The following is a 23,827-nucleotide window of genomic DNA, read 5'->3' on the forward strand; positions in this document are numbered from 1 at the left end:
TCAACATTTTGAGGAACCTCCATGCTGTTTTCCAGAGTGGCTGCACCATGTGCTGCTAAATTTTGATCAGCATGTAAAATTTATATTTTTGCAACCAAGTCTACAAATTGTTCTAGTAACATGTATCAGATGGAATCCTGGGCATTTACAACAAGCAGGGAGGTGTTGTTGAATGAGTCTAATTTTTTTTTTTTTTTTGTGAACCAGAGGAAGCTCCTGTCCTGGAAAGAAAGCCTCAAGAGGATTTTCCCTTGGGCCCATAAAAGGACATAGTCAGGGCTGTGGACAGTGCCCTAGTGCTGAAGCTTAGGGACGTGAGCTACTCAAGATGCCTGAGACAGGCTGTTGTCACACCTAGTAGGGATGGCATGCTAATAATGAATGCTGACCGACTTGGTGTTGTGTAGGTCTTTAATTACTTTAAGAATGCTGCAATTTTTTTATGCTGTTGGGACATGTGTTCTGAACACAGGCTGAGATTTGTTGCCCTGGAGAGATGCAGTGATGGAATCCTAACTTTGCTCTGGGAAAAGGCCACTCTGAATTGGTGTTGGTGGTTTGGGAGAAGGAATGAGATCTAGGGGGTTTTGTAGAGACACTGGTCTAGAAAATAAAAGCAAGCAGAGAAAAGGAGGGAAGTGATGGTTGTGGACATATGGTGTTGCTGCTCCCCACTCCTTCCTTGCACCAGGGCCCCAGGCACCTGGAACATTCTCCCTGGCCAATCATTCTCCCTGACCACAAGAGCCATTCACCCTCATATAAGCTGTGTCCATTCTCCATGGAGGATCCTTCCCCCAGCGGCTGGGAACTGTGAGCACTCCCACTTCAGTAACTTTGGTTTGTCTACTCAGTTGAACACTGGAGGGCTGGAACAGCATCTCATTCTCTTTGGCATCTTTCAGGAGTGCTCTTGTGGGCTGGTGACTGACAGAGAAGCTTCATACTGTGCGGGTGGATGAATGAAACCCGGCTGCAGATGGTGTTGCTTTGCTGAGTATGGTTTCAGCCTCTTCTGCCTTTGACTTATCTTAACAGAGAGCCTATCTGTGGATTTAGTATTTAGGTGGTGAGCATCCAGAAGAAGATGAGGATGGCATGAAGGGTTTTGGGCACTCAGAAAGGGCCTCCCAAGTGGTACTTTGGCAGTATAGAGGGGACAGAGCTGATATATTAATGGGCTTTGTTGCATTTCCCATTGAAAAGCAAGAGTTTATGATAAGGGCTTCTGTATAAGCTGGAGGATCATAGCACCCGTATCTCATGAGGGCTTGACTGAATAATGACCTCAGGTCAGTCCCATGGCTCAGTGAGTCTGATGCAGAATTGCAGAAAGGAAACAGGAAGCTGTTTTAGATATTGTATCTGTCCCCAAATTATGCTGCCCTGTATTTTGTCCCATACTCATCGACCCTTAGAGCTGAAGTCTTAAAAATATCTCAGCCAGTATTTTATTTGTACAACATTAAAGTTAAAAAGAGCCTTTTAAGTTATACAAAATTTTCAATGTTAAGAAGGCAGGAAGTAGTGTCTGAGGCTTCTCCCTCACCCCCTACCTCTCCTCTAGTGTAAGAATTCCAAATACCCTCTCCTTGCATATCTCTCATGACGGAGAGATCACCACTTTACTCAGCAGCCTGCTTTATTCTTGAGCAGCTCCATTGTTGGAAAGCTCACTTGTGTGTGTGGACTGAGAGTCTGCCTCTTGCCCTACTTTTCCCCCGAGTTTTTACAGGTCTCCTTTTATTTTTCTGGAGGCTCCAGAAGGCAATTCCAAGGCATTTCTCCTTACCCAGGGCCCTCTCTTTTCCAAAATGTCCCGGTGCTCTATTCTTCATGGAGCACACTTTCTAGGTGCAATGTTAAGATTTTTCACTCCTTTTTTTCCTTTCATTTTCTTCTTTTCTCTTTTGCTATCCTTTATTTCTGGACACGCAGAACAAAATAGATTCAAATGAAAACTTTAATCACTGGGCACTTTTCAAACTGGCTTAAAAACTTTCTAGAGTCACAGACACCTTTGAGAAAGTCGTAAGAGCAATGGAAGCTTTTTCCTGCTTCCTCAGTGCTTGGACATAGGACATTTGGCATAAAATACTAGACTACATAGACCAGCATAGACCATATTCATCATGTGACATGGACCAAGGTGCTTTAACACATTATCTTTAGGAATCCTGTGAGTTGGCACTTTGATTGGTTCCATTTACAGAGGAGGAGACTGAAGCATGCAGAGGTTAGGGGTCTTGTCCCGGGTCGCCCGGCTAAGAAGCTGCATGGGAATAAGTTGTAGTCTCTGGTGTGAAGGATCTCCCAGTCTCATGGGAGAGATAGACAGATGACGATGAGCGTGGAAGATGAAGTGCCAGGAAGCAATGCTGACTATGAGGTGGTTGCCTGGAGCCATGGGAAGAGCAAGGGGTGACCGTGTATCCCTGGGGTTGGGACACTGTGGCCCACAGGGTGAGCTGGAAATCAGTGGGTAGAGCCAGACTGTCAGGAAGGCCATAGGAAGGCATGGGGGTATGAAGTCGCTGTTCAGGAGTCCGTGTGTGGTGAGTAGAGGAATGTGGGGGACACAAGGCTGGGGGAGGGGATGGGTCAGGCCAGAAATTACCCAGGAGGGCATCCTTTGTCTTGTACGTGAGGACAAGCCAGCTGATGAAGGGTTTAAAGGAGACATGTGACATGATTGTCTTTGTGTTTCAGAAAGGTCACTGGCTGTGATGTGGCAGGGACAAGACAGGCAGCAGGGAGACAGGTGGTGAAGGCTGAACTGGGACAGGTGCCATGGAAGGTGTGTTTCAGCGGGTACATGCAAGGACATTCTGGACCAGATGCAACAAGATCTAGGAAAAACTTGGGTCAGAGGGAGAGTTTGGAGAGAGGTCAGAGATGGAACTGAGCATTTCAATGAGATACATCTCCTCATGTTGCAAAGGTTAAAACACACACACACACACACACACACACACACACACACACACACACAAAACCAGGCACAGATTTAAGTGCCTGTCCACATGTTCATTCATTTGTCTTTCAAAAGAGCTCTCTGCATTATGGGTGGAAAATGGACCCAGGCAGAGGAGAACTTGCCTGGGGCACAGGCTTAGAAAGGGTAGCGACAGATCAGAGCTCAGGTGGTCTGCTTGGCACCCACAGACTTAACCATCCAGCCACTCTGCCTCTTTGTCAAATGAGATAATGGGTGTGGAAGCATCTGGCTCACAGACAGCACTGCCAGTGTTTATTAGGTGAATAGGTCTCTGCATTTAATATCTCTTCACTGGAGAGCTCTTAGCAACCTTCAGAGCCCTTATTCCCTTCTGGTCACCATGGCAGCAATCCTATCAGCATGGCGCTGGGATTGTGCTTGGTAAAGAGTTGAATGGGAATACATGGCCAGTTCTTGCTTGTCCCCATTTTGCAGAGGAAGGAACTAAAGCTCAGACCTGTTAGCCAGGTACAGTGAGGAGAACACAGGATCACCACCCTGGGGGCAATGAGGCTGTTGTTCTGTAGGAAACAGGTGGAACTAGGTTCAAATCTCGCAGCACCCACTTCTGGCTGGGTGACCTTGAGAAATTATTTCACTTCCTTGAGCTTCCTCACTTGTAGCCATCATATCCACTTCTTTTTTATTTTATTTATTCACTTTTTTTTTTTTTTTTTTTTTTTGAGAGAGAGAGAGAGAGAGCAGGGCGTGGGGCAGAGGGTGAGGGAGAGAGAGAATCCTAAGCAGGTTTGTGGGTCCTATTCTGGGCCTCCACCTCACGACCCTGAGATCATGTCCTGAGCCAAAATCAAGAGTCAAACATTCAACCAGCTGAGCCACTCAGGCACCCCCGTCATACCCACTTCTTCAGGTAATTTAATTAAAAGTGAAAACTCATATGGGGCGCCTGGGTGGCTCAGTGGGTTAAGCCTCTGCCTTCGGCTCAGGTCGTGATCCCAGGGTCTTGGGATCAAGCCTCGCATCGGGCTCTCTGCTGAGCAGGGAGCCTGCTTCCCCCTCTCTCTCTGCCTGCCTCTCTGCCTACTTGTGATCTCTGTCTGCCAAATAAATGAATAAAATCTTTAAAAAAAATGAAAACCCATATAATGCAGAATTGATGCTTAGCACACGCTCAGGGATATGATTTCCTTAAAGGCAAGGGATTTATGTCCACATTGCTTTGTATGAGGTAAAAAGCAGAGACAAGACAGCACAGGAATGGTCCTGACATAGACACAGATGTAGCTGGCGCCATCCTCCTATAGGTAGCCCAAAGGCTCTGCCCGCTTCTGGGGTCCTCATACAGGTGGGTTATTTTTAAAACCAGACATTCTGTCCATGAGGGACTATTTCCTGACTGTCTGCCAGTCTCATGGGACCTGAGATCTCGCTGTTAAAACTGCAGTTGTCATGGAAATGGGCCTGAGCTTCCAGAGAAAGCTTGTAATCCATGGGGACCACCGCTATTTCTGATTCATGAAGGAAGAAGATGCCACTGTGCTCACTACCCACACAAGTGGAGAGCAAATGGGTGTTAATTAGGTTTGGTCTCAGGCTGGTTGCCACTTCCAGGCCTGCCTTCCTGGAAAGTGTGGCAAAGGGCTGCTGGCTGACAGGCTGCTCCCTGAGGCAAAAAAAAAAAAAAAAAAAAGCAGCAAATGGACTGGTTTTTCTTAGAATAAGGGAATAAGTGGGATGTGCCGAAGCACCATATGGCAGCCCTTTCTGCTGTGGGAAGGTCGAATGGGAGATCTGTAAGGGGAGCCTGAAAGCATGGGGCTCTGGTTGGTAAAGGTAGGAACTGAGTCATGAATCATGAAGTATTTGAGCCAGAAAGCCCCTCAGATGGCTCTCATCACAGAATCTTGATGGTGTATCAGTTCACTTTGATGCAATAATGCCCCATCACAAACAATATTGTAATCTGACTTACAACCCCAAATATTTATTGCTTATAGGTCGGTGGGTGGCAGAGGTGTAGCAGAATTTAGCTTGATTTGTCTTCAAGCTTCTGTTTGTGTCATGTATTCTCCTCATATTCTCTCCTTCTGGGACTCAGAATGGAGGAGGCTCCCTCTTTGGGTCATGCAGTCTTCATGGAAGAGGATGGACTGTGAAGATTGAACTGAATCCACCTGCCCCTTAAAGCTTGTGCTCAGGGGTGCCTGGGTGGCTCAGTGGGTTAAAGCCTCTGCCTTCGGCTCAGGTCATGATCTCAGGGTCCTGGGATCAAGCCCCACATTGGGCTCTCTGCTCAGTGGGGAGCCTGCTTCCTCCTCTCTCTGCCTGCCTTTCTGCCTACTTGCGATCTCTGTCGAATAAATAAATAAAATCTAAAAAAACAAAAAAACAAAAAAACTTGTGCTCAGATGGGCATACTCACATCCACTCTCATTCTTTTGTTCAAAGCAAGTCACATGATTGTACCCTCAGCTGGTGGGGCAGGAGAACCCTGCACCTACATTGGAGCATGGCAAGTGCGGGGACGCAGAAAGAATTACAAAACAAATAGCACAATTCATCACAGAGGGCCAGTATCAAGATTATTTGGAGGTGTTTGTTAGTAACAAATTCTTGGCTTGTAATGTACATCTGGTAAATGAAAATCTTGACAAATCACCTGGATTGGAATTTCTAGCAGACAATCCCAGTCAGTTTTGGGAATGCATCTAGGTTCAGGTGCCTTGTTATGAGTTGTACATGCATGAGTGAGGTGTGCCTACCTGTCCTGTTGAATGTTTGGATTGTAAACATAAGCCTCAACATTAGTGGCTTACAGAGTCTGAAGAACTGGTAACTTTTAAAACTCACCTTGACATTTCTTTTATTGCAAGAGAATGCAGTTCGTGCATGGTCAAGCACATTTCTATCAAAGTGGGGCTTCCCAGATCTTTTTGAGACTCATTTCCATGCTAGTCCTTTGGAGGAAGGGATTCTTCATTTTCCCAAGGAGTGACTGGTCATTTCATTACTCTGATTATTTAGAGTATTAGTGAAGCATTTCACCTTAGTGAAGAACTGTAGGAGAGGGGACGTGGGGCTGCATGCCCTCCCCCCAAATTCCTGGGGTGGGAGAATTAAAGTATTGAAAGGGTGGTATTAAGCCTTAGTGCTAATATAACCAGCTACATACATTGTGAAACATAGCTCACGATTGTTTTTGTCCTCTGGGAGTATAAAGATGACAAAATAACAGCCAAGAAAGAAGAACTACAAGGCTGGATAAGGGAGAGGCAACTTCAGCATCCAACTTCAGGGTTTGGAGAAACCTTGCTGTCCCAATGCTCAATGAGGGTTCAGGACCACGGACAGCATGCACCGTCCACTTTGCATTCCTTGTAGACTATGTAGAACCTGGAGCTTTAAGAACACTGTGTCTGTTTATATACTATTTATTTTGCTGGAAGGTTCTGCTTCTCCTCCTTTTTTGGCTTCTTTGAACTTCTCATATTTCAGAACCCAGCTCAATTGTCCCTTCCTTGATGACATAGTCCCTGTCTTCCCTGTCTCTGTAATAACAGCTTTGGTTTTCTGCTATTTTCCAGGTGCCCAAGGTTGCTAAACTAGTGATTTTTGGGTAAGTGTTGATTTGATTAGCACATCACCTCTTTTTTCTTCCAAGCCTCCTAGACCTTAATGGATTTTCCATCCCTCTGATTTTGCAGTGGAGATGACAGATTTTATTCCCACCAGGCAGGAGGGAGAACAACACAGGGAGTTGTTCCTGCTTCACTCAGGGATAGACGATGATAGAAATTTCACTGTGACCCAGACCTCCCCTCCTGGCTGAGGCTGACTGTTGTTTACTTTGCCGTTGTATGGGTAAGGATGTCTGAAGCTTTGAGGGCTAATTTTTGTAAGCAGCATTCTACGTAGTACTTAGTGTTTGTGAAGAGAGTGAAGACGTCCTGCCAGCACCAGCTCTCTCCCAGTTGGGGCTGTATGGAGATGATAGCAGGTTTTCAGACAAGCCCTTCCCTTCTCTGGGCTTCTTCTCTGACTCACAGACCTTTGGCAGAGATGTGATTACTGTCCAGAAGCAAGGTTTATGTGGGCCCCTCCTGAGGGTTTCCTTCAGCACCATCTGTGTTGTGCAGGCTTTGCATTAAGGCATCTTCTCTTCCTGGGCAGCAGGCTTAGGCTTTCGGGGAATTTTAAACCAGAGAAAGAGATTTCTAATGTGTCTGTTTGCTCTTTTCTCCAGTTCTCTGTTTCTTGCCCCATCCTCTCTTCCTGCCTTCCTTCCCTCTTGTCCGTTTCCTTCCCTCTCTATCTCCACTTCTGTCCTCTCCTTCTCATTCCCTTCCTCCTTCTTTTCAAACATTCTCTTCTTCTTCCCTTTCTCCTAGCCTCTTGTCTTTCACCACCTCTCCTGCTGCTCAGCAAACATTTGCTAAACACCCCTGGCTGGTCCCTGGGGATCTAGAGATGAATTACCCCAGGCACTGCTAGCCATGAAGGGATGTCCTGTCCTGTAGGAGACGGGCACATGAACAGTGACCTTGACATGGGCTCAGTGTTGTGGCAGAGGGCTGTGCAAGGGACAATGGGACATGTGGGTACCTCCACAGTCTCTGCTGGGGAGAGTCAGTTACTAGCAGAAAGATCTATTCCCCTTACCCTGAATTACTACCATATACGGAATTTGGTATTTTGCTTTTTCACCTAACATTTTATTGTCTAGCACTTTTGTCCACCCTTAGAAATCCCAGGGAAATATTTTAGCAGGTGAATGATACCTCATCATCATCAGTGGTATGGCTATAAGATTGTAATTAATTCTGGATCACACTTTTGTCCTTAATTCTTTGGCCTGTTTTGGGGATATTTTCCTGAGGACAGATTCCCAGGAGCATGACATCCCATGCTAAATTTTTAGGTCAAAGTTCATGAACAGTTTTAAGGCCCTTGATACATTTTGCGAAATTGTCTAGTGCTTGATCTTACTGAGATCATGGTGACCAGTCTGGACTCTGTCTACACATGGGGTTAGAGTCCCCGTGAGCTGGCACCTGCACACGCTCCACATCCCCACTCGAAGGGCATACTTCAGCCAGATGAAACCAGGTACAGATCCCCTGGCATACCAGCTTCCTTCTTCCTCTGTGCCTGTCCCCATGCCATACTCCTTTCTGCAATCTCTCTTCTCCTTTGCCATACGGCTAATTCCTACTCATTCTTCCAGCTCAGATAAGCAATTTTCCCCCGAGAAGAGCTAGAAGAGGGGGCTCTGTGCGCCTCCCTATCTCTTCTCTTCTCTCTGCCTCAGCACTTCACAGTCTTCCCCACTGGCCCGAGAACTCCTTAAAGGCAAGCACTTTATCTTTTAGTTGCACACACTGCTTCCTTAAATAGTTATTGAGTGTAGTTCCTGTTATAGAAGATGGCAAAGAATAAGCAATGCATAACTCTACTAGTACTTACAGGGGCTAGGCTTGTGCTAAACACTTTATATATATACTACATGGACTTTTCCCAACCACCTTATGAGACAGAGACGATTGTCCCCATTTGCAGATGGAGAAACTAAGTCTAGAAGAGGTTAAGTCACATGGATAATAAGTGGGCAGAGATTGGAACTTGTATCTGAATCTGGACATTCTGTTCCTCCATAACACCGATCCGAGGACTTGGAGCATGCTGAGCACAATTCACTTAAGCTCATTGCTATCACCGTGGAATGAATGACAGTCTCTGGCACACCCTGCTGTTAGACTTTTGTTGAATTTTTGATTAGATATTTCATTTTCTTCCAAGTATTTAAACACTGGTTGTTATACAAAGCTCATCATTGTTCATATATGCTATTTGTGAGAGCAGGGTATCATTCTCTTTTAAATGTGTGACTTCTACTTTGTTGAATTCTTAAAAATTATGTACCATCAAATTCACTCTTATTGTGAGATCTTACACTTAGATTTCCTGCATGAAGAAAGGGAGCCCTAAAATGCTGGGTCCTTGGCTCATAGACCCCTGGTTCTTTCTAAACTGTATCTGATTATGAGTGTCATGGATTCTAGAGTGTGGAAATGTTTTAAGATGTGGCAGAATGATGTTTGATAGAGACAGTGCTAGGCGGAAAGTTAGGGAACCTTGGGTCTATGCTAGACCCTTATTAGTTATGTGAATGTGTGAAGCTGCCCCGTCTCAAAGCCATGTTTCCATCTGAGGTCAGATCAGACCTAACGTTCCATAAGAGCCACTCAGTGCCAAAGGGCTTGGGGAGCTTAACTCTTGTAAAGCACAATTTCTAAGGTGTTGTCTGGGGAAACATCCTTGTCAAATTTTCCATACCACAAAAAGATCTATGTTTGGAAAATATGTAAATTCAGCTCCCTTCTTACATATTCACATTATACATCAATAAAATAGAGAATCTGGGAATTCCAGTTGTATAAATGATCTTTGTTTCTGCTTAACCCAGAATTTTCTAAACTCACTACACCTGTGATTCCCCTTTGGGAATAGCATCTACTTAAATGCCTCTGTGCTAGAATTCAAAGAGCATGATTCCAAAAATACCAACTAAAAGGCAAAGGCACTGCTAATGTTAAGGAAGAAAAGGAAGAAGTGACATCAGCTCTTGCCTTGCTATGGACATGCTGGTTTAGAAATACACTTTCCCCTTGAGAACCCCAGAAGGGACCCCTTGTAGTAGCTACATACACTATCTGCCAGTAACTGGGGATGGAGGTGGATTTGAACACAAGCTGCACCATCTGATTCTAGGAAGAGAAGTGTGGGGCTGATATTCTGGTGCACTGTACTTTAAATACTACCTTTCAGGCTGAGCCTGTAAAGTCCTCTATTAAATGTGACAGAGCCCCCATGGGGGGACCATGTTCTGGAAGCCATGCACCAGCTGCTGCTAATGACTCACATTTCCCTGCTTTCTGGAGCCTGGGGAAATCTGCACACTATTTTATCTCTCCTTTTGGATATGTAGAGCCCCAACCTCCTCTTTCCTTGGCCCTGGAGGGGGATTGTGCAAGTTGTGGCTGATTTCTATCTTAGGGCTAAAAGGCAAGTTGTAGGGCCTGAGAGTGGTTGAGCTTGAAGCCAGAGCCCATCCTGCTGGGGAGCAGTATGTGTTGGCTCATACTTGTCTTCCCTGCCTCAAGGCCCATAGTTCCTTGTCTCATGGCTGTGATACCTTTGCTCTCCATCAAGATCCATTCTTGATCCTCCAAGAATCAGTTCAGGGCCCACCCATTTGTCCATGCATCCATCCATCTGTCTATGCATCCTTCCATCCATATACCCATCCATCCATCTGTCCATCTGTCTGTCTGTCCATCTGTCCATCCATTCATCCATCCATCTGTCTCTCTGTCCATCTGTCCATCTGTCCATCCATCCTCCCCTCCATCCATTCATCTATTCATCTATCCATCTATCCACCCATCAATCTATCTCTTCATCTGTCCATCCTTCCATCTGTCCATCCATCCGTCCATCCATCCATCCATCAACCAGCGAGGCTGTGTCTGAGTATCAGAGATGCAGAGGGAAAATCTTAACCCCCATGAAGCTAACAGTCTTGTCAGGACAGCTGCAGGGCACCATTTCAGCTGTCACCATTATCTGCATCAACGTGTATGCAGTAGTCCCCCATGAGTTGTGTCTGACCCTGTCAGTGGGGGAGCCCCACAGTTCTGATGTCAGTGGGCAAGTCACATTTTAGATAAACATGTGAATATATAGTGTGTGGGGTGTACTCTAGTTGGTATTATGAAGTAAAGTGGGCAGTGGTGTGGGGTTTGCTGGTAGGACAGAAGTGTCTAGTGTTCCAGACAGGGCAGCCAGGGGGCTCTCAGGTAAGTGATGCTGAACAGAGACCTGAAGCAAGTGAGAGAGTGAACATTGCCTAGGTAGTGAGATTCCAGATTACATCGAGTCTCACTAACCTTGGCTTTCACTCTGAAGGAAATACAGAGCTGATGCACAATGCCACAAGAGGGTCCTGAGCGGCAGTCTGCATGCCCTGTTTCTGTTCAGTAAGCCTTCCCTGATTCTTTAGTTTGGGTTAACCCTTGTTCTCTGCGCTTGTGTAGTGTCTTCTGCCTTCCTCTCATGGCTGATGCCCTGAGACCACAGGGACCACTCTGGGCTGTATTCTGTACAGTTCCTCAGAGGGTCCTGATGGGATCAAACCCCAGTTAACGCCACTGTTTGCCAGATCAGGGAACACTCTGTATTTGATTTGTGTGCTTGCCTGCCTCTCCCTACTTCCTCACTCCGGTTTGTGCAGTCATCTCCATAGACATTATCGGCCTCCAATCCTTTGTCTCAGGCTCTGCTTTCAGGGAAACCTATGGAAGACACTCCATGGGAAGTGTCTATGGACTTGTCTCTCTCCCTACCCAAAGGCTGGGGCTTAAAGACAGAGGCTGTGTGTTTCATTCATCCCTGCATCTCCAGCTGGGAGATAGTGCAAGTATTAATAAGCACAGGACCAAATAATTCTCAACCTCCAAGAAATGCAAATTAACAAATAGGTATTAATGATAATGCAGGGTGCTTGCTGATTTTATGCGTGGCAAATTGGAGCAATACTTTTGGGAAGCTATTTCATCATATTTATCAAGGGCCATCAATGAGGTTTATACTGTTTGACCCAGTTGTTATGCTTCTGGGAATTGATTCTAACAATTCAAGCTGAACGAAAAGCTTTGTGTGCAGAAATGGTCATTGCAGCAATACATACCATTGTAAAAACATGAAAATAAGTGTCCAACAGTAGACAGATCACTAAACAATTTATTGTGTATCCAGAAGATGGAATATTTTGTAGTCACTTATGATTTTGAAGAACCGGTAATAACTTGGGGACTCTCTTATGATACAATGCAAAAAGGAGATAGTTGTGTCCTTTTTGGCTCCTAGAATTTGCTGTGTTTTTTGCTGCCTATGGACCTTGGCTACCAGTTGTCTCTGTCTAGACTCTGAAGGTTTGCCTTCCCTGGCCTTCTTCCCTACTGCTTGTTTGGAACAACTCATCTCAACATACTTTTTTAGGTGTGAGCTGGCCTGGTCTGGTTCCTGGTAAGGGTAGCAGCACCTTCTCTTTGCTCCCATGGTGGGCGCCCTCCCCTTTTCCTCTTGTAACCCTGTAAACCCGTGGCTTCTTATGCCTCTGCCTCTCCCACCGTCCACTCCAGGAGAGCACCTCCGTCTCTGTCCCTGCTCCGTCCTGGCCCCTCAGGGCCTGGCCCTATGCTGAGAGCTGAGGCAGTGAGCCAGTGCGTAATGTGGGCACGGATGAGTGGAGGCATGCTAACAGTCATCACAACCATGGGGCGTCGAGGAGAACGGCGGAGAGAAACCTCAGATGTTTGACTGGAGGTTGTTCTGGGGGAGTTATCTTTAGTTTATAGTCTCTCTGTTAGCTTTTAGAAGGTCTCTAAATGGAGTTTTATTCTATTCAGTAATAACACCCTAATAAACTCCTGTTCTATGAATGATCTCATTTCTTCAGCAAATGAACGGCGTCAGAGGGGAAGGAAGGCTGGTATAGATCTTGGCAGGCCACGGAGAGGCAGATCAGGGTGGGGACTGAAGACAGAGCCCCGCTCGAATCACCCACTGTAAAGCCACGTAAAATTGAGGGTGGGCTCTTAACACCTAGGAAAGGATTACTGTGAATTGGGTCCATTGACATGATGGGTTGTGCTTCCGATTATTTAGAAATTCCTTAATGGTTGGAGATGTATCCCGAGGTATTTCTAGGTGGTGGGTTATGCTGTTTGGGATTTATTTTACAATACCTGAGCAAGAAGAAGACTAAAGTGTTGGAGCAGTGGGGTGGGTGAGGGGGGGGTAGAATAAGTGAAATGTGAGTAGCCAGTCACTGAGGCTTTTGAGTCTGGGTGATGGGCGTGAGGGGACTTTATTATGCCATTTCTTTACTTTTGAAAATACTTGGATAACTTTATTATTAAAAGTTAAAACAAAAATTCTTGGCTTTTCCCTAGTGACACTTGATATTTTGCTTGGCTTTTCAGAGTGACCGGCTCCTCATCAAGGGTGGACGGATCATCAATGATGATCAGTCCTTCTATGCCGATGTCTACCTGGAAGATGGACTTATAAAGTGAGTTGACCAAAACACACCTTTTTTTTTTTTTTCAGTAAGCTCTACGCCCGATGTGGAGCTCAAACTTAAGACCTTGAGATCCAGAGCTGCTTGCTCCCCTGACTGAGCCTGCCCAGCATCCCCAAAACATGGGTTTTAAGAAGCCAGTCTTGGGGTGTTGGGGTGGCTTGGTTGCTTGACCATCTAACTCTTGATTTTAGCTCAGGAGTTGTGAGATGGAGTCCTGTGTTGGACTCCCTGCTCAGCAGAGTCTGCTTGTCTCTGTCTACCTCTGCTTGCTGTCTCAGTCTCTTTTTCTCTCTCAAATAATTCTTTAAAAAAAAAAAAGAAAAGCCAGTCTCCCCAGGCTGCTGGGACCTTAGAGTTCTGCCCAGAATGACGGTGCTGTGAATATCAGGGATACAAAGGTTTGGGGAGGTCGAAACTGCAGGTGGGGAGGGGCTAGAGATTCTGGAATGTTCCCGCTGCACCAGCCCTATGCAGGCCATCAGAAGCAAAAGGAGGTGGGAAGTACACCTGGCAGGACAGTGAGGTCCAAATGCTGCCCCACATTGTCAGCTCGGGGCAAGGCGCAGAGGCCCCCCTAATACACAGGACTGACTTCACAGCTCTGTGACCTGCCCACAGTGTCTGGATTGGGTGGAGGGAGCCAGGAGAAAAAGGAAGAATGTTAGGACAGGGCCGTGGTCTGCACTGGGCTGGAGGGTTCCTGCACCTTGTCCCTTTTGGCTTCCTCTCTCGCTGTGACATCCCAGTGTGTTCCATCTGCTCGGTCACTGTAACAAAAAACCCCAGGCTGGGCAGCTGAAACAAGAGACATTTACCTCTCCCAGACTGGAGGCTGCCAGTCCTGGCTCAGGGCGCTGGTGACGACGGTTCCGTCTGAGATCTCTTTCCTTGGGTTTTGGAGGGTGTCTTCCCACCCTGCGCTCACAGGGTCGTCCCATGTGCGCATGTGCACAGGACATCCCTCCTGTTGGATAAGGGCCCCACCCAAATGGCCTCATTTTAATGTAGTCACCTCTTGAGAAGCTCCGTCTCCAAATACAGTCACATTCTGAGATGCTGGGGGTCAGGGCTTCAACATAGAAGTTAGGGGGCTCCCAGCTCAGCCCACAACACCAGACTGGTTTTGATGGGGCGACCACATTTTACTGGCTATTCACGGAGAGGTTCAACTCTCTTTCTTTCACATGGTGAGTGCCCTGGTTTCACTCGTTGCTCCGCATCTTCCCCTGGAGTCTGGAAGAGCAGGAGCCAGAGACTGTCTCAGCTTCCAGCCTGGGCTGCTGAAGCAGGAAGGAAAGGCAGAGGGGAGTGTGAATGAGGTGAAGGTCAAGTGGAAATGGGGTCTGTTAACGGGACCATCTGGTGCCCTGTAGGCTTTGATGAGGAGGAGGAGTGGGGAGGGGGTGGAGAGGGGAAGGTTAGAAGGGAGGAAGGAGGAGGGAGGCAGGGAAGAGGGGAGGGGGGAGTAGGTGAGGGGATAAGAGGGAGCGGTGGATGGCCATGAACATGGAGAGACCATGTCCACAACCTGTCCAGTGAAGAGCTCGGGAGAGCATGGAGCCCTTCTCTGCCTCCCTCTGCCTACCCCAACTCCAGTCCCGATTCCGACCATTTCAAGTCCTGCCCAAGCCTTTCTTCCTCCACTGGATTCCTTCCTCTTGCTTCTTCCCAGCCACACTGAAAACATGGTACCCGCTGACTTAGCCCAGCAGCTCTCACCTGGAACCTTGCACCTCTGGCTGGAACACCTTGCCCCACCCCACGTTCTCATTTCACTGCCCTCCGCCCCCCTCACTCCCCACCTCTATCTGTCCTGTGGGTCTTGCTCATGTGGTTCCTCCTCCAGGAAGCTTTCCCTGATGCCCACGCTGGCAGCATTCCTCTGCTGGCCAGCCTGTGTGCCTGTCCCCACAGTCCCCAAGCTGCACTTGACCCTGACTAGGGACATGGCCTTAGTGCCAGATACGAGAGGTACCAGAAGTATTGATAGGAAGTGTAGCAGAGGAACCCTGGCCTGTCAGGCAGCAGGACCTTGGGCTCTTGGTCATAGTACAGGCTGGAACGAGAGGGAGAGAGACAGAGGTGGTGGGGGAGTGATGTTTCTAGGTCAACCCCCTGCTTCGATAGAGACAGCCACTCCGGGGTGAACTCTGTTTTGTGGGGCCTCAGGGTTCTGGGGCATGGGGTAAAGGATGCTGACCCTTTTGCAAGACCACCTACCCACCTGTCACATGGGATTGAGGTTAGCTCTGCAGGAGCCTTGCAGTTCAAGATGTGTATATGTGAAGCAAGTGCTTACCGGGCAAGCTGTATTTATTAAGTGCTTGCTATATGAGTGAACACCTGGAGTCTTAGGGACTTTGGTAGACCGAGTTGTTCAGGAAATATGCAGTGTCTACCATTCATTATTTGTCAATTCCTCTTAGTCAGAAACCCCTTTTTATTTGACTCTTTCTCCTCCCCACACCTCACTAAGCAGAGCGAGTCTCTGGATGGTCATTTGGAGCATGGAGCCCTGCTGGCTGGGGGGCAGGGGTGGGAGGGCTGAGACCCAGAGGGACCGCCTATACTGACCTCAGGCACAGCCTGGCATAAGGAGGCTCAGTTATGCTCCTTCCCTTTGATTGAACACCAAGAATTCTTCTCTTTTGTGGCCATTTGCCCAGTTTTCCTGAAAGCGTGTCAGCTGTGTTTGTGTTAAATCAGTTAGGATTCATTGAGGGTTCCATCCAGTTTGCGAGGGCTGGTGACTCAGACGCTAGCCACAGAGCACTTGTGTGGGGGGCGAGGGTGGTGGTGGGGTTGCGGGGAGGGAGAATAGTTCTGGCTAATCCTTGGAGCCTCCTGTTCTGCACATACTGCCATGGAGAGCCATTTGTGTTCTTTCTCCTAATGCATTGGCAGTTCCATCTGGGTTAATCCCAGTCTGGGGAGAACCTGCTCCTTCGATGTAAGAGACGCCGGAAGGCAAGTAAGGCTGGTGGGCAGAGGCTAGATATTATATTAGACTTGGGGGGACTTGGCTTGAGTCCATACCCACCACTGACTTGCTGTGCAGCCTTGGACAAGTCAACATACCTCTCTGAATTCCATTTTCCCCCTTAGCAGAATGTGTTTACTTCTTATAAAGAGAAGCAACTGTCATGCCTTTAAAATGGGCCCCGCCCCTAACGGTAGTACTTGGCACTGCAACACGGTGACTGAGTCACACATCCACTCAGGCTCCATGTACCCACACACTGTATGTGTGTATAGCCCAATGCCCACTCTGGGTCACGCCCAAGCCTTTGCCAGCATTAACCATTTGAACAGGATCCCGTTTTCTCAAAAAGCCAGTTGAAGCATGAAATGAAATGATCTGGAAAGTGCTTAGGAGAGCTGGCTCTCAGGGGTAACCTGCTCCAGGTGAAAGGTTGGGGGCCATCTCCTCCTGGACCCCCTGCTCTTCAGCTCCTAACGTATCTCCACGTGTTTGGAGCTGGACAGTAGGAGGATCAGGCACAGCTGGAGTCTGCACATCGAGTTGGAGGTGAGAGAGGGAAGGACATGGCATTAGAGGCTGCAGCACCAGTTGCCTGTGCTTGTGGCCGTGGTCACGGTAGTGGTCCCTAGACCCGTGTTTTTGCTAGAATTATTTTCAGTTTCAGGACAGAGTACGATGCCCCAATTCTGTGGGAGAGCCCAAGAGGAGCCCTCTTCCCACCCACCATAACTTGCTTAGACCAGCCCTGTGCAGGGGTCCAGAGGAGCCAGGATCGTCTTCTTCAGCTGCTCGAGTGTGGATTCTCTTTGGGACCTGACATGGTGGTCCCTGCAGCAATACTTGCCTGTATCTTCATTACAGGTGTTTTCTGTATCTTACAGTATTGTTGCCTCATCTCAAGAGTTCAGAGCCACTGTATTTTTTTTTTAAATAAAATGTGCTCCTGTTCAGACCTTGTGGTCTTCACCAGGCATTGACCTTGGAGGCTCTCTTCTTTGTCCTAGTTCTGGCTGAGCCTCCCTTCCAATATGTCTCCTGCCTGTGGTTCCAACAGATGAAACAGCTGCCACAGTAGGGGGCAAGTCTTCCAAATTCTTAGGCTCTTCTCCCTTCTCCCTCCCTTTGGAATTTCTACCCCTTCTGGCACCTAACAGGTTGGGGAACAGAAGGGATGTCAGCGGGTTCAGAAAAATTCTGCTGTCCCCAGTGTGATTCCCTCCAGTCAGGTGCTACGATGTTTGTGGCTTTTTCTTGCAGGGACTGGGAAGCTAAGTAGCTTTCCTGAGGTCAGTTCTCAGGAGAGTGAAAACGATAATCCCAGTTGCCTGTCTGCATTAGCTTGCCACGGCTGCTGTAACAACATACCACACACACTGGGCAGTTTAAACAACAGATGTTCATTCTCTTGTGGGTCTGGAGGCTGGAAGTCTGAGATCAAGAGGTGGGTGGGTTGGTTTCTTTGAGGCCTCTCTCCTTGGAGTGTAGAAGGCCATCTTCTCCCCGTGTCCTCATGTGGTCAACCCTTTATACGGGTCTGTGTTCTGATCTCCTTTTCTTACAAAGACACCAAGCCTATTGGATTAGGGCCCACAGGGACAAACTCATTTTACCATTATTGTCCCTGTAAAGGGCCAGTCCTCAAATACAGTCACATTCTGAGGTCCTTGGGGTTAGAGCATCAACATACAGTTTTTGGGAGGGTCCCACTTCAGCCTGTAACACTACCTCTCATGGTCTGCAGAGCTAGGGGACGGTACACCGTGTCTCCTGCAATCTGGATCATCAAAGTGGTTGATAAAAGTGTTCTAAGAACTCTGGAGTTCTAGGCTAGTCTGAGGACCCTTTGCCACCACCATCCCCTGGAAGACTTCCCGGATTCCTGGACTGGTGAAGCAGCCCACCACCTTGTACTTCCTACCCCTGCCTGAGCATTCTCTGCCTACCCAGCACCCTGCCTAGGACCTGGCTCAGGAATGTTTACCTAATGGAACTGAAGCTGCACAGTTGGCTGCCATGTTGTCTTTCCTTTAAGAACCAAAGGCCAATTTGGTTGTTTCCAGACAAATAGGAGAGAACTTAATAGTTCCTGGTGGAGTGAAGACCATCGAGGCCAATGGACGGATGGTGATTCCTGGAGGTATCGATGTCAACACGTACCTGCAGAAGCCGTCCCAGGGGATGACCGCTGCCGATGACTTCTTCCAAGGGACCAGGGCAGCGCTGGCAGGCGGGACCACGATGATCAGTGAGTTGAACCCCTGCCTTAGGCACATGGGCCGTGACTTTGGTTCATCATCACCAGTGGCAGCAGAAACACCACATTCTCAATCTACACTAGGCAGTTTGCTCAGGGGACCAATTTTCATGTAATTCTCACCACAACCTACCATAAAGACTGGCACTGGTGGTAGAGAGAGGATTTTATAGGCAATCCAGACACTTAAAAGTTTAAATTATTTTAATGCATTGGAAGATAAATAACTAGCACTAGCACATCATGGGTGCTGTTGCATTGGGTGAGATTGAAATTAGCATTTAAATTTTTAGAAATGGTGAGCTGATCTAAAGAAAAGTATTAAGGAAAGAATGATATGGTTTGTAGGGAAATAAAGCAAAAAATTCCTGAACCTGGTGTGCACATGGCTAAAGTTTTGGGACAAGGGATATAGGTGTTATGAAGAAAGATGGGAGAGGAGAGGCTGAAAAAAGTTGCTGAAGGTGACACAGTGGGAAAGTGGTTGTTCTAATCAGTGTTGATGCAGTAATGCCAAGATAACGCTACATAATGAATAGTCCCCAGACTTCAAGTGTCACTTGTTCTCTTGGTGAATGATCGGAGGGACTAGAAGCAGGATGGAGTGATTCTGCCTCAGGATTTGGGTTGGGTTCAGATGGGCACCAAGGAGCTCCCACCCTGGAACCAACACCCAGCTCAACCATCCCCTTTTCCTGGCAGACAGCAGAAGTACAAGAGGAGTCTGGTAGAAACTTGCCATTCCTCTTACCACCTCATGTCTTCACTTACATGCTGAAGTTCTGTTGGCCAAGGCAAGTTGCATGGCAGAGCCCAAAGTCCCTGGGATTGCACTCTGCCCACCATGAACCCTGGTGAAGGTGAGAAGGGAGGAGGCATTGTGTACAAACAAAGCCATCTAGCACAGAGGTTTCCTGGGATCCTGGATTCTTCTACAGTATTTTGTAGTCTCCTGTAGTTTTTGAAGTAGCTTTTCTTTCTTGGATTCTATTTTATTTTATTTTTATTTTTTTAAAGGTTTTATTTATTTATTGGACAGAGAGAGAGAGAGAGACATGAACAGTGGGGAAAGCCAGAAGGAGAGGGAGAAGCAGACTCCCTGCTGAGCAGGGAGCCCAACACAGGGCTTGATCCCAGGACCCTGAGATCATGACCTGAGCTGAAGTCAGACACTTAACCAACTGAGCCACCCAGGTGCCCCTCTTGGATTCCATTTTAATAAATTATTTTAATTAATAAGTAAGCAACAGTTGATTTTCAGTGTTCTTTCAACTGTTAGGCTCTCTGGCTGCCCATCTCTCTCTCTCCTAGGAATCCCTTTGGAAGTATGCTGGGCTAGAGTTGGCCATGGCAGGTGGAGCTCATGTGTCAGAGCCTCCTTGTCCCCCTGATTCAGGAGGGAATGGCCCAGCTCATGAGGCAAGCACAGTCCTGGTCCCTTCTCCACAAGACAGCCTTTTGTGTGCTGGTTGGGAAAGTGGGAGGAGCCCCAGTGTTGGACCTGGATGGATTTGGACTTGGACCCCAGCTCTCCGGGTTTGATCCTGATCACTGCCACTCAGCACCAGTGTGACTGTGGGCAGTATTTAGCCTCCCTGTGCCTCAGCTTTCTCATCTGTAGGATGGGCTTTATTATCTGAGTCTCCCCAAGCATAGCATTGCTGGAAGACACACATGAGGTTCCTGGGTGTCGTGCATGACATGTGGCAAATACTTGGAGATAGAAGCTCACACAGTGCTGGGAAGTGGAGAGGGAAGTTACAGGCTCAGGGGACCTATGTGGAGTAGAGACAGAGCCCCAAATCAAGAGTCAGGATCTCAAGGGTCTTGCTTTGCTCCTTTGAGACCCTTAGGGCAGGGGCTTTATCCACCCCATCTGGAAAAGGGTGATTTTTACAATGTGTTTCATGGAACCCCAAGAACTCGTGGAAGCACTAGGAGGACCATCATGAGGGGTGGGAAGGTTCTGAGTCCCCACCCCATGTTGTCATCCAACAGATACTTATTGAGGGTGGCTCTGTGCTACGTGTTAGGGGAGGGAAGTACCAAAGTGGACATGGTGCTGGTACCCCAGTGCTTGCAGTCTTATGGGGAGTTATACAGATCATGTATAACTATACGCACATGTCTGTAATCTGTGACTAGGACTACAATATAAAGGGGTGCAAAGAGCTTTGAGCTGAGGAGCAGAGAGCTCAGGGAAGGCTTCCCTGAAAATGCAGCATTCATGCAGAGGTCCAAAGGATGAGTATGAATTCACTGGGTGAAGAGGGTGGAGGGGAGCAGGGCTCCAGGAAGAGGGAACAGCATGTGTGAAGCCCCTGTGATGGGAGGACACAGCTTGCATTGAAGAGACAGAAGAAGGCCTGTGAGGCATGAGTGCAGAGATTCAGAGATGGGATCATGTGAGGTAAGACTAGAAGGTGAGGGTGGTACTGATGGGTCTTGATGGCTGAGGTAAGAATTTTGGACTTTTTCAAATGGGCAATGAGCAGGCATTGAAGTTCAAGCAAGGAATGATGCCATCTGCTTTGGGTTTTAAAGAGACCAAAATAGAGTGGCCTAGATCAGATGTGGCTGGACCAGGGGGAAGTGATTGTAGTAGCTCAGCTGACAGAAGAGGGTAGCTAGGATGAGGAGTGCCATGGAGGTGGACAGAGATAGACAGCTCTGGGGATATGTAGGAGGAAAATATAAGTACTTGGTGATGGGTGATGGGAGTACCTGAGGGAAAGAGTCAAGAATGACCCTTGGGATCCTTGTTGTGGAATTAAGATGGTAGCCTCAAGCTGAAGGGGTTGTAGGGACCAGATTTGCAAGGGGAAGGGGGAACAATGTTGCATGAGGCTTGGGACATTTTAATCTTGATGTGCTTTTGAGTCTTTTTGGTGGTGAGGTCAGGGAAAGAGCTGAGGTCAGAGTTCTGCAGCTAAGAGGGAATGGTACATTTTAATGAGCAGGTGCATTGAAGGGTGGACCAAGCCATAGGGAATTTGACCATTTAATGGCCAAGTAGAGGCAGAAGAGTCTACAAGGAGACTGAAGAAAAATGGCCACAGAAGTAGAATAAAAGCCAGAAAGCCATGTTGTCATGGAAGCCAAGAGCAGGGAGTGATTCACTGTGTCCCAGGAGGTCCGTTGGAGTCAGGACAGAATGTTTCCATTAAATCTAGAGACATTGAGATTGAATTAAGTGCAGAGGCTGATGATTTCGACAGTAGAGGAATGAGTGGGCAGAGAATAAAGCTGCACTTTATAGATGTCTGGCTGTGAAGGGTAGATGTTAGGGAAACAGGGTAGTAGCTAGACGGATATGCAAAGTCAAGTGGGGTTTAAAAGTCAGGCATCTCCGCTTTCATTTGCTTTACATTTAAGATTTTATTTTGAAAAGAGGTGATGAAGTTAACATGCTTTTAGTTTATAAGGTTGTGTACCTTTCAGCTGTGGCAGCATGGAGTAGTGGGAAGGGGTTCCAACTGCAGCTGACAGGACTCCGTAGGTCTTCTTCCTACCATTTACCTAGTTGTGTGACTTTCGACAAGTTCCTTACCCTCTTTGAGCCTCAGTTTCTTCTTCAGCCACTGGAGATATTAATATTGACTTCACAGGATGGTTGTGAGGATTTAATGAGATAATTTATGGAAAGCCTGGTGGCAGTGTCTGAGGCATAATAAGCATTCAATAAATAGTTGTGATACTGCTGCTGTTGCTGCCGATGACAATGACAACGGTGGTGACGATGTCACTGCTGATGGTTTTGGTAATGATGTGACAGTGATGGCAATATTGATGATGGTGATGGGAGTGATGATGGAGAGGGTGGTGATGGTGATGATTATGTTGATGGTGATGATGATGGAGATATTGATAATAGTGATGGTGATGGTGGTGATGATGATGATGATGGTGATGATGACATAATGATCATGGTAATGGTGATGATGATGTTGGGAATGGTGTTGATGATGGTGATGGTGTTGATGAGGGGTTGATTGCGAGGGTGATGATTAAGGTGGTGATGATGATGATGTCAATGGTGATGATAGTGGTGATGATGGTGTGATCATGATGATGATGGGGTGAAGAGGGTATTTGAGGCTACCATTGGAATAGTTCAGGTCCTATGCATTTTGGAATGTGATGCATATTTTTCTTTCACAGTTGACCATGTTGTCCCTGAACCTGGGTCTAGCCTTCTGACCTCCTTCGAGAAATGGCATGAGGCAGCTGACACCAAATCCTGCTGCGACTATTCCCTCCATGTGGACATCACAAGCTGGTACGATGGTGTTCGGGAGGAGTTGGAGGTGCTGGTGCAGGACAAAGGTCAGTTAAAGCTTCATAATGGGGGTATAGTTCTGGAATCCCTGGTTCTTTGGTGGGTCTCAGTATATGGACTTAAAAATCCCTTTATCTGCATTTCTTGTGAGTCCAGCTATGAGCTACACACTGCGGCATATACAATGGAAAAAGGAGATCCTCTTTGAGGAGTCTGTCCTCTTCTCCTTCAAGCCCTTTGGAGATATTCCCCCTGTTCACAGAAAAAAATCTGATTTTCTTAGCCTGGCACTCAAGGCCCTCAGTGACCTAGGCTCATTTCTCATTTTTTACCATTATCTTGGATTCATCCCCTGAAGTCTGCTGCACTGCTGGGCCTGTGCTCAGGCACTACTCCCCACTTCCAGGAATGCCCTTTCTTCTATCCAGCTACCCAAGCTCAACTCGTAGCTTCTCCAATTTCCCCAATCAGAATTACTTGTTCCTTGAATGTCTATATCAGGTTACTCTGTGGGCACCTTCTCCATTGTTGTTGGCTTATGGGACACTGGTTCTCTGTCTTGCTCTTGTATTACACCCTGAGCTCTCTGGGGTGGAGGGAGGGAGATTGTATCTATCCATCTCTGTATCCCACCCCAATTCCCTTCTGTTTGGACTCATGGTGTAGACACTACAGTGTGCATTGTGTTGCGGTGAATTGAACTGAAGATACACAAAGCAAAGAGTAGGGAAAAAATGAACTATGGCGGGAATGGTCAGTCTGGAGAGGGGCAGTTCTGGATGCTCTCGGAAGAGGCTGCTTCAAATGAAGGAAATGCTCCAAAGAGAACGCAAGGGTGTTTTCCATTTTTAAGATAACATATGCTGTGTTTTCTCATTATAAAAGAATATTTGCCCCATTGCAAAAAAGTCAGAACATCAAGAGAAGGAAAAAATCTTTTTTCTTCTTGAGCTTACCCCAGTCACTGCTTACATTCATGTTAAGGATTATTGCTCTGTCGATTTGGATGATTTTCTCCTTATATAGTTATACGATGGCCGTTAGGTGGAATCCTTCTATTTTCACTTAACATTTTATGACTGATCATTACTTTTCATTAATAACTTTTCAGGGCTTGTAATGTACAGTGTAATGGTTAACTTGTTCAGTTGTTTTCTTTTTATTGGGCACTTGGGTTTTCTGTTTGCTCTACTCTAGGTAGTGTTATG

At 47.1% G+C, this 23,827-nt stretch overlaps 1 protein-coding gene across 2 annotated transcripts in view; it reads left to right on the forward strand.

Annotated features, from left to right (window-relative positions):
- CRMP1 (collapsin response mediator protein 1) overlaps nt 1–23,827 on the forward strand; it is a 72,612-nt gene that overhangs the window by 11,636 nt on the left and 37,149 nt on the right. For both annotated transcript variants that reach the window (XM_059380607.1, XM_059380615.1), the window contains exons 2-4: nt 13,003–13,091; nt 18,147–18,331; nt 22,502–22,666. In XM_059380607.1, the coding sequence (XP_059236590.1) occupies nt 13,003–13,091; nt 18,147–18,331; nt 22,502–22,666 (439 nt within the window). The remainder of the gene's footprint in view (nt 1–13,002; nt 13,092–18,146; nt 18,332–22,501; nt 22,667–23,827) is intronic.

Source organism: Mustela nigripes, chromosome 1 (assembly GCF_022355385.1).
Source record: "Mustela nigripes isolate SB6536 chromosome 1, MUSNIG.SB6536, whole genome shotgun sequence".
Lineage (NCBI taxonomy): Eukaryota > Metazoa > Chordata > Mammalia > Carnivora > Mustelidae > Mustela > Mustela nigripes.